Genomic DNA, 11,483 nt, shown 5'->3' with positions numbered 1-11,483 from the left:
ACTTGATGGTATGTTTAAGGACATAAATTAAAACCCACATCAACATGTGGAGTTGAATTGTTTTCATAATAACTACAATCATGAACCTTAACAAAATCAAATGTGAAAATAGATACGTATTATAACCAATTATACTTTGTTAATAATTAGTATATTTAGTCCATTATGAATAGATTCATCTGAATTCAGAGACATGTAAACACACACAAAGGCAGTTTATCATTACATAATTGTGAAAAAAATGCAATAGTTGAAACAAGAAATGGAATATTAAAAGTATAGAGCATTATATTCTAAAGATAGACATTCACATAATATGAAATTATAAATTCTCTGAAGGAGTCCAAAAAGTCAGGGACTCTTATTACTTGTCTCAGAGAAAAAGGTCCAAACCGGTATAGCTGTGGCTTTAAATAATAAATGTAATAAATGTGAGGTGAAGGTGGGGGGGGGGGAAGGAGAGGAAGGGGAGAGGAAAGGGAAGGGGGGGTTGGGAAAGGGGGGGGGGGAGCTGGTGAGTTTCCAATATTTTTTCACTCGGAGCGGCAGTCACACCGATCTTTCTTTTCTGCTGTCCTAAAATTAATTCTGCCTTTCAGATCATAGAAATCAATGCAAACAATACAAAATGATTTTTTTTTTAAAAAGCAAACAATACACAATATTTCTTACTTGCATTGTATGGGTATTTATTTTATTTACTAAAGTTATATATTTAGCATTGATATTTCATACATATATATATTTATTCTTTTAAATACAGCTTTTCTTAATAAATAAATACAAAAAAATGATTCTGAAGGTTTACAGTCACAATGTAATTGTTCAGCAAGTAACTAGACATTTACGGCCATATTTACTGAGCGGTGCTGGTCCATAAGACACGAGGAGACCCCTTACTACCTATGCAATGGGCTACCAGATGTCTTTGATGTCAATAGATGTCTTGTGGCATAGCACCACTTAGTAAATATGAGCCACAGTATCTTTCTAGCATTTCAGATCCTAAAACACTGATAATCATTTTGGGTCATCTGTGGGTAAGCAGCAAAACCATAAAGAGGGGATCATTTATTGATGAAAAACAAGAAACAGAAGTTGACATGTAAATGTTTCCACTTAGGACCGTGTTAGGTGTCTTTTTTCTATCAGAACAGCTTGGCGTTTTATTTGAACCCTTGCAGCCGTGTGTAGGCTTTGGTAGCCTGTACGGTCCTTTGGCTTTCACTTCCGCTGAGAAGACCCTGCTCGGCCCTTTTCTTGCTGAGACTTGGGGCCGTCTTCACTAAATTGTGCTGAGCATTTTCACTGGAATAGGCTGTAGGGTGCCTTATGGCATTGCACTGCTTAATAAACACAGCCCTTAATCCAAGATGGTGCTACCAACATAGATTTCTGTTAAGTGGTAGAAGTGCCTTAGAACAAGGAGCGGTACTGTACCTGGTTTCTCGAACATGTTAGACTTCACAAACAAAAAGGACAGAGCTATTTGGACATATTGTATGCCAGGTTCGTGGTCTAAAAACAAAGAGCTGTATCAATTTATTTTTTTAAATAAATACATGATACATTTTAAAAAGAAAGTGGAAATGTAAATAAACCAGGGAGTGATAATCTGGATTTGTATATAAAAAAAGTAGTGGTCCTCTATGACCCCTAGGACCATGGCACTTTGACCTCTGCTTCCGTTCGATGCATCTAATGTTAGTGTCTGCAAGAAACTGCAGGTAATCACAGCCAGACTGATATGCACAATAACTGATGTCATTTAGAATGTCAGGACCACATGAAAAAGAATAGGACCTGCTTAGGAGAGAAAAGAGCAACTGGAAACCACGGGGCAGGAGCTATATGTTTGATGATATAGGGAAATATAGGTTACAGTATGTTACAATATTAGATAGAAGTGACATGAGCAATAGGTGTACTTTTTAAAATATAAGTGGCATATGGTCATCCATTTTGAGTGGGGATAGTCTAATACACTTGTGTCCTCCGCACGCAAATACTGCACGGGATTTCCAGAAACTACTATGAAAGAGCAGACACAGACTGCAGAAAATTGCATTCTCTTGTTTCTCCAAGGCACAACTACCCAAAGGAGTTGCTCAGAAAGCTTTTATCACTGTGACACTATTAGTGCACTGTATTTTGTTCTTTTTTCTTTGACTGGCCATCCTTCCCCTGGTAATTGTATTAATGGGCGACAAAAGCATGGAGTTATTGCAGGGTGCAGACTGACCTAGACTTTTCCATCATGCTCACAAAATGTTGTCTGTATGATTCTCTTTGCTAGTAAAGATTTAAAACAAGTAGGGATAAGTATTTTTATTTACAGCAATAATAATAATATTATTATTATTATTATTATAGTAATCTTATGATTATTTATGTTTGTCATAGAACACTTTCATCTAAAAAGAGCTGTATAATTAAATAGGTGAATGACAGATATTTATTTGATCTACCTTGGAAGGATGAAAATCAGACTTGACCTTGGATGGAATTTAACCAGTGATTAATACAGACATAGACACTGTAAACTTATGATTTGTAGGGGACTTAACATCTTGCCTAGCAGAGAGAAGTTGGTTTTAAAGCATAGACAAGAAACTATACTTTATTGTTAATGTGGCATCCTCTAGTAATTTATTTTTGGAAAAATAATGTAATAATAATATTTTCTTGACAGCTATGATTTCTTTTTTATTCAGATACGAGTTCCTTCAGTAGTTTTATATGTTCTGTAGCAATTGCCCTTTTAGGGATTGTCGCTCAAGGGACCATGCTCCAAGAATCCCACAAGACACAGATTACTGGCATTTGTGACACAAGCAGTATTACTATATATACACTCAGCTACATCGTTTCATGTTGCCAAATACTGTAAGTGACACGTTCCTATCAGCTTTCATACATAATATATTGCTGCTTCACTCTACCAATAAAATGTAGATTTGTAATTCAGTGGTTCGCAAACCTTGTTCCCCGAAAACTTTAATTGTGGTTTAAAGTATAGTATTCAGGAACAAGACTAAGTGTAAGTATGTTGGTCCTTCAAACGATTATGAACATTGAAGTGGTCCGCAATATGGAATGGTTTGAGAAGAACTGGTGTAACTACTACAGTTGTAGTGTGAGTAAGTGGAAGGGTTCACATGAGTAGGTGTTGACTGCATAGACTAAACAAATCACGTCCATGCCCATAACTAGCAGCTATGTAGAATATTCCAGATCTATCTCTTTATTTCGGGGTCACTGTATTCTTAGTACTGGAGACAGATTCTCATGATAGGAAAACTATTAAAATTATGTCTGTCTTCCTAAACTCTACTCCTACATTTACTATACAGTAGCTTTGTTCTTTGTTACTTTAATCTTCCAAACACGAAACATAAACGGTGACAGTGGCCAGAAAAATCTTAAATCATTTGTTAATTAGATGCAACCATAACGACAATGTTGTTGTCCAAAACTGGATTACAATGAAAAGTACTGTATAACAATATTTAAAAATAAATAAATAAAGATGCACATATTAGTGTCTGCTTTTTGTACACACAGGTAGACCTGTGTCTTTCCTATTACATATTACTGTTTTCCTCATCTATTTAGTGTGAAGATAAATATACAGCTCTGAATATAAAGGCCATTCTGAGAGACTAGGATTGTGTCAATACGCAGTGTAAGCATTTTCCTGTCAACTAACTCATTTGCTCTCTGAATGTAACATCGTTACTTACAGTGACACCAGATATAACATACAGTAGCAATATGAGTTTGAAGGCAGATCAATTGTTTGCTTGATGTTGTTCGCTTGAATCCCCTAGTCACTTGACACTGGTAATGGGAGGAACAATATGGCTTTTTGGCCATAGTGAGTTCGTGAACCTCGCTTACTTGTCCCATTCTTCTTTATGCCAACAAACCAGTTCAGTTCTGCATACTTCTTTGACTTGTACGTGTTGTAATGATTCTCTTCTAAAGTCTCCAAGAACAGGCATTCCTCGCTCAGCGTCAGCTTGAGAAAAAATAAAAACACAGTTTATTGCTTGTGGGAGAGTAAATCTTTGGTCTTATATTTAGCCAAGTTGGATCAGAGCTCTGGACAAGAGTTACGTTCTGGCTATGAAAATAGTTGCTGTCGGTCAGCATTTAAAACCAATGCTGCTCTGGGCTTCCTGCTGCGGATCTGTCTGGTACTTATTTAAAATGTGTTCTTTTGCATTTTCTCTCATGGTGAGAGATGCTTTGCCACTAACATAACTATTCCTGCAAATTGCAACATTCTTTCCAGAATCACATTTGCATGCTACAGTATGTGTGTGGATTCTATAAACTATGGAAACATCTAATGCTGTTATGACCAAATTCACAACTGCTAACCTGGGTATTTATTTCCCATCGCTGTTTTAAAGATGCTATTCCTACTTGCTTTTCAACTTTATATATATATATTTATTTATTTTTAAACTGTTTTTGTCTGGCAGTTTTTATGGGATATAGAAAAAAAGAAGGAAACATTATAATAAAATAACATAATAATAAGAGGTGAACCAAATGACGTAGTACAGTTTGTAATTAAAAAAAAAGGGCGGAAAAAAAGAGAGCGATCACCACCCCCCGGAGCCCGGCATTGCCAGTGAAAACGTGTGTATCCCCATCTTCTCTGCACTCATAGAGGCAGCTGTACCGCGGACGGAGTCGGACTATAGAACAGGGGTGCGCAAACTGGGGGGGGCACAACATTTTGTGGGGGGTGCACATCACTTACAGAGGCCCCGCGCTCTTCCCCAAAGCATTTAAAACAAATGCCGGGGTACCGCACGAGGCCTCTTTATGTCACTAACCTTGTCTACGGCGGCTTCTGGCGACACGTTGCCATGGCAACGTGGCATCAAATGGCGCTGCGGGGTGACATGGTGACGTCAGAAAACGCTGAAGAAAAGGCAAAGGGAATGGGGGGAAGGAGGGCGAGCAGCCGAAAAAGTTTGCGCACTCCTGCTATAGAAGACCTGCATTCATGTTAAAGTTCCCTCTCCCCTCCGACTCCAACCTTCCTTCATTACCTTCTTACAGATTAAGTATTCATATGAAGGGCTTAATGCATGAGATGTAGCCACCCCCTTGACTTTGGGCTATGTTTTCCTTTTTTGTGTGTGTTTTTTTGTGATTTTGCCTTCTGACACTGTGAAGCACTTTTTTGCACTTTATTGTGTTATTTACATGTTTTGTAGTGTGTAGAGTAATGTGTTGCTTGTCCCCTAGATTTTCCCTGTCCTCCTGGCTGGGTATACCCCTCTCTGTGTGAGTATGTGTCTGGGTAGTTTCCTTCTGACAATACCCTGTTTAGCATATTCTGCTTAATTAGATTTTTTTCTCTCATTGCATTGCTTTCTGTTTGACCTTTATTGGTGTTATAGCTGCTTATGAGTGCTGCGGCTACTCTTTCACTTTTGTATCTGGCGCCGGTTTAGGGAGACCCTCATACCTGCATGCACCACTTTTTCCTTTATATTTCTGCGTAGCAGTAGTGCTGACTGACCCTAGATTTGACCTATTCATGACCATGTTCATGTCCAGGGCATTAGGCCTTTTACAGTGTGCTGCCACATGGCAACTGGTGGCCGTGGGAATGTGCCTACGCGTTTGGCCTCCCACTTGGGAAGATCCATTCCTGATCTCCCAACAGAACTGACCATGGTTCGGGTCTCAGTGAGGTGTTCAAGAGGGAATTAATAAATGGGAGTATTCTCCTCCAAAATGGGGCAAAAACCACCAGATATACAGTAATGAACTGTTTTGGACACAACCCCGGAAGCAGCTTGCCTTGCATGAGGCATTCATGGCATGTAGCCTAACCGGGGTCAAATACCAGCAGAATAATACTTTGTAGGCATTTTCTTTTGTGGTTGTGCATATTGAGCCCTTGGCTACCCGCCAGACATATGTTTCTCCAATCCTCAGCTACAAATGTTTCGCACAGTTCCCCCTCACATTTCCGCATATATAGGCATTTTAGGTAATAAAATCGGGCTCGGCAGCTGCTGGTAAATTGCTGAAATTTGGCCCTTGTCTACTGTAAGTACAGTACCAGGGTCAAAGAGCAACTCATAATTGGTGATGGTGTAAAGTTGCTATATGGTGTGGACCTGCATTATTATTATGTGTTTGATTTGTGAGTACCTAAAAATTTCGGATTGAGATAGATTTTTCTGCTCATGTATGTCTTGGAATTGCTTAATGGCTGGGCCTGAACCCGGTGATACCAGTCTTTTCCCACCTGATCTTATGGTGGATAGCTTAAATGAAGCGGAGGGCTAGCTAGCAGAGAGCACCACATATCTTGGAATAACAGGGGCGTGTATTTATAGATACTCTCAGAAACATATATGGGTTACTCAATGGTGAGATCATCTACTCTTCACATAATACAGCATATGCCAACATGTGTCTCTGCGTGTTTTCTTTCAATGTCTTGTCTAATGTCATGTGATCCTATCTCAGCAGCACAGACTTTTGGGAGTTGTAGTCCTCCTGCTGCTGCTTTATACCTCCTACCCTGTCAGAGGGACCCTTCTTTAGGCTCTCAGTCATTGACTGAAGAGCTGTCCACCAATGCTTAACTCCTTACCAGCAGCACACACCAGAGAGGAGACAGCCAGGGGGCAGCATGCAAACATAGCTGTATCCTATCAAAGGGGTTACACATTTTTCATACCGGACAATATTTTAAAGATCACATAATTAATAAAAATATGAAATAGTAGGCATTGCTGCCAATTATGGATACTTTGGAATTTGTTGGGTTATTGAGAATAGCCTACATACAGGTGTGCTAAAAAGGCACCCAAGATACAGTTTAGTAGATATTAACCATGATGTTCTAGCCTATATAGATTGGTCAATAAAAAAAACTAGGCTTTCATCTATAGAATACCATGCAGGGTCAGGCCTATTGCACATTCAGCTAATTAGAAAAGTGTTAATATATAGACTTACTTTCACCATTAACCCTTTGAGTCACCGGTCTTCCTGCACTCAACCACATGTTCACTTGGTGTAATGATCACTGACAGGCCCCAAGGATGTGAACAGAAGTGGAGAATACTCGACTTCTATTCCAATCACGTTCACCCCTCCATTGGAGCAATGAATGTGATCTCCGCCTAGGAAACAAGCATTTCTAGTATGATGTTCGCTACCCATAGGGCCCATAGAGAGCCAGACCATATGACGTAGAGCAGGGCTCTTCAACTCATGGCCAACGGGCCAAATGCATCTTGCAAAAGGCCTTGATGAGGCCCTCGGCTCAGCTGCACAAGCAACTAGTATGAAATTAGCAGGAGCAGTGTCATTTTTCACACAAAATAGCACTTGTAATTAAAGCTAATGTACATATATATGGTACAGATGTTGTGCATGCTTGCGAAATGTTGAAATATTATATTTTCACGTTTTTAAATGTACCCAGCATCATATTATATTAAACTTGTGGCCCATCTACTCTTAAATGTTTTCTGATCTGGTCCCTTTGGATGTACATGGTAGATCATAGCATACTCAAAGGGTTAAATATGTGTTGTTGCTATTGCTTAAAATTTCTTAGCCTTAGATAAATTCCATCTAAATTTAGCAGAAGTATTTATAATTATAGTAATATTATTGTTGTCATGTAATACACATCTAAAAAGAGCTTAATATTTAAGCTAGTCCTTATTTTATCTACCTTGGAAGGGTGAAAGGCAACGAATTGAATCAATGAACCTCAGCTTAATACATATGTTATAGACATTTGCTTTAGAAGAAGGTCCGGTTATCTGCTATCAAAAATGCTTTTCCTTTCTTTGCAAGCTATGATAAAGGAGTGCTAGGGTTTTATGATTGTAACTATAATCATTACATTTACCAGTGTTGATGGTCAAAAGGAAACACAAAGGTTTTTACATATCCCATCTTATCTAGAATAAATGCACGAGTCCTTTAATGCAACTCATCGCAAAGTTTCAGAAGTGGGATCGTGCCAGCTCCATTCAGCTTGTCCATTAAAAGAAAAATAAGAACAGTTAAAACAAATCCTGAGTTACAGTATGAGTGCTGGTTGTATAATTACTTTTGTTTCCTTATGAATGTTAATAGAAACGTTTAACTCCAGAACTTGTTTTCGTTACAATCACTAGCATATGGGTTTCAACACAAACGTTTTTCGAAAGTTACAAGAATAACGTTTCATAGCTTGACTGTGTTTTTTTTTTTTTTTCAAATACTGTATGTTTTATTCTCTGCTGTTTGAAGGAACGGTAGATAGCTTTTTTATTTTGCTGGAATTTCGATAAGTCTAACTATTATTTTCCTGGAGCTGAACTCATAGCATCAATAGTCCAAACATCCAGCCACCACACAAACCTCATACTCACTGTTCCATATAAAAGGCCATTGGAGTCCATAGCCAAATAATTCTCAGTCTCTGTGCTTTTTATATATACCACGCCCATGCTTTCCGCGTTTAACTGCAGTTTAACTGAAAGTAAGTTGAAAGAGAGAAACAAGGCAGTTATTTTAAACGTATGTATACACACACACTAATATATATAAATAATCAAATAAAAATAGCACTTCTAAGTACATTCACATGTCTTAGACATGTCTGCAACCCTGCTTTTCGCCATTATTGCCTAGCATACAGTGCTTCCACTGCAGCAAGGGATTCTGGGAAATGACATGCAAATGAGCACACAGTGTTACCTTTTGCCTCAAATTCATTTTTACATGGAACCCTTATAAACTTATGCTCGCTGCATTACAAAGCTTTCAGCACAGCCTGGGTTTTGATGCATTACCAGTTCACTTACTCACAGAAAGCTGTGTCTAAATATTTACACGCATACACACACACACTCTTACATCACCAATATTCAGGGACCATTTAACACCTTATGTCATAAATCGCATACAGCACAGGGGGGTGGAATAAGCTTCAGTCACAGATACATTCCAGGATGCACTGGTTTTAAGTAAAAACCTTTCTTGCTTTATTCATTGTTACATCGCTAGAAGAAGCGATCAGTGTATCTTGAAAGCTCGCACAAATAAAAGCATTTCGTTAGCCACAGAACGGTATCGTCTATTCATTTTTTATTTTATATATATATATATATATATATATATATATACATATACACATACACACTTGCTGCTGCCCGTGATGCCTCAGCCCTTGGATTTCAACAGCTGATCAGAAGTCAGTTGATGCTCCCAGATGCCACAGTGGACAGGCAGTGATTTTGTTAAATGCTTTTAAACTATATATATTTTTTTGTACATGCAATACTTACCACTTTTTTCTGACCATACATTTATATTATCTACTACACAAAGAGTGCGCTCTCTTCTTTTTTTATATAGCTCTACAATGTGGAGTCCGCGCTTCAGAAGAGCAGCACACCTTGCAGTGGGCTTTTTGTTGACGTTAGAAGGTGCTCTATTTTATCCCCAGGTTCACTGTTAGAACACCTCAACCTCAAAGAGTTCCCTCACCTTCACAATGGTCATTATTAATCTTATACTATATAATTGAAAGCACTGTATGCCTGCATGCATGCATGCATGCTGCCTGCCTGCTGCCTGCCTGCTGCCTGGATGTTCGGTGTCCCTAGGGGAAATCTCATTGGTCTCTTGGGCCGCCCCCGCACACCTCTCATTGGCCTGAGGCGGAGTGACGGCCCAAAGGACACACAGTGTCTCTCTCTCACACACACACACACACACACACACACACACACACACACACACACACACACACACACACACACCTCACCCCCCCAAGCTCATCCCCTCCCCCAAGCTCACACCCCGCCCCCCCAAGCTCACACCCCGGCGCCGCGCGTGACAGGCCGCGGGACAGGAGATGGGAGGGGGGATGCCCCTCCGGTCCCGGCTTCCCCCTGTCACCGCGTGACAGGCCGCGGGCTCCCCCCGTCCCAAGATGTCATCTCCCGCTCTCTTCCCCACCGGTCCCGGAGGCTCCGCCTCTCCCTGTTTCCCGCGCATTCACCCCCCCATCCACGTGGGAGCTGCCGGACGGGTGAGGGAGCTGCCGGACGGGTGAGTGAGCGGCCTTCACCTCCCCTCACCCCCCTTCACCTCCCCTCACTCACTTCCCCTCCACCCCCCCCCCTGGCGCCGCTACAGTCAGCGGGGGAGCGGAGTGAGCGAGCACGCGCCCGGGACACAGCGGGGGAGCGGCCACAACACGCTGCCTCCCGCCTCAGATCCACGTGGGAGCTGCCGGACGGGTGAGTGAGCGGCCTTCACCTCCCCTCACCCCCCTTCACCTCCCCTCACTCACTTCCCCTCCACCCCCCCCCAGCGCCGCTACAGTCAGCGGGGGAGCGGAGTGAGCGAGCGCGCCCGGGGCACAGCGGGGGAGCGGCCACAACACGCTGCCTCCCGCCTCAGATCCACGTGGGAGCTGCCGGACGGGTGAGGGAGCGGCCGGACGGGTGAGTGAGCGGCCGGACGGGTGAGTGAGCGCCCTTCACCTCCCCTCACCCACCCCTCACTACACTTCCCCTCCACCCCCCCTCCACCTCCCCCCCACCTCCCTCCCACCTCCCCTCCACCCCCTCACCTCCACCTCCCCCCTTCACCTCCCCTCCACCCCCCCTCCACCTCCACCCCCCCCCTTCACCTCCCCTCCACCCCCCCCTTCACCTCCCCTCCACCCCGCTTCACCTCCCCTCCACCCCCCCCCACTTCACCTCCCCTCCACCCTCCCCCTTCACCTCCCCTCCACCCCCCCTTCACCTCCCCTCCACCCCCCCTTCACCTCTCCTCCACCTCCCCTCCATCCCCCCCCTTCACCTCCCCTCCACCCCTGCTTCACCTCCCCTCCACCCCCCTTCACCTCCCCTCCACCCCCGCTTCACCTCCCCTCCACCCCCGCTTCCCCTGACACCTCCCCTCCACCCCCGCTTCACCTCCCCTCCACCCCCGCTTCACCTCCCCTCCACCCCCGCTTCACCTCCCCTCTACCCCCGCTTCACCTCCCCTCCACCCCCACCTTCACCTCCCCTCCACCCCTCCACCCCCACCTTCACCCCACCTGTCTAACAAATACTCACCTATTGTTCCACGATTTATAAATAATACTACCTATTACGCATTTACATCCCGGGCAACGCCGGGTCTCTCAGCTAGTATATATATATATTTAGCACATGATTTATATCCAAGCAGCTTTACACATTCCCTGAGATTATCCCCTTATCACATATACACGTTAACCCTTTGAGCATTTTTTTAAATATTTAAATATGTATATATCACAATATGGTCAGAGGTTTTAGTCTTGCACACCTTAAATGCTATAATGTTAGTGTAACGGTGTTTCTGGCCCGGCCTGACCCACCCAATCTCACATTGGCCCCTGTGGTCTAACCGGACCCCATTACAGTGTGGATATGTCATATGGTGCACCTGCT

The 11,483-nt window shown here is 42.6% G+C and overlaps 1 protein-coding gene across 7 annotated transcripts in view; it reads right to left on the bottom strand.

The window, feature by feature from the left end:
• Positions 1–664: 664 nt before the first annotated feature.
• Positions 665–11,483, bottom strand: part of FGF1 (fibroblast growth factor 1) — a 124,908-nt gene continuing 114,089 nt past the window's right edge. For 6 of the 7 annotated variants that reach the window (XM_075601064.1, XM_075601065.1, XM_075601061.1 and 3 more), the window contains 2 exons: positions 8,418–8,521; positions 665–4,021 (listed from right to left, as the gene is read on the bottom strand). In XM_075601064.1, the coding sequence (XP_075457179.1) occupies positions 3,827–4,021; positions 8,418–8,521 (299 nt within the window). In that variant the 3' untranslated portion in view covers positions 665–3,826. Of the gene's footprint in view, positions 4,022–8,406; positions 8,522–11,483 lie in introns of all 7 variants that reach the window. The other variant, XM_075601066.1, reaches the window with a different exon arrangement.

This window comes from Ascaphus truei, chromosome 5, assembly GCF_040206685.1.
Source record: "Ascaphus truei isolate aAscTru1 chromosome 5, aAscTru1.hap1, whole genome shotgun sequence".
Taxonomy (NCBI): Eukaryota; Metazoa; Chordata; class Amphibia; order Anura; family Ascaphidae; genus Ascaphus; species Ascaphus truei.
This window is presented reverse-complemented; position numbering and strand designations above follow the sequence as displayed.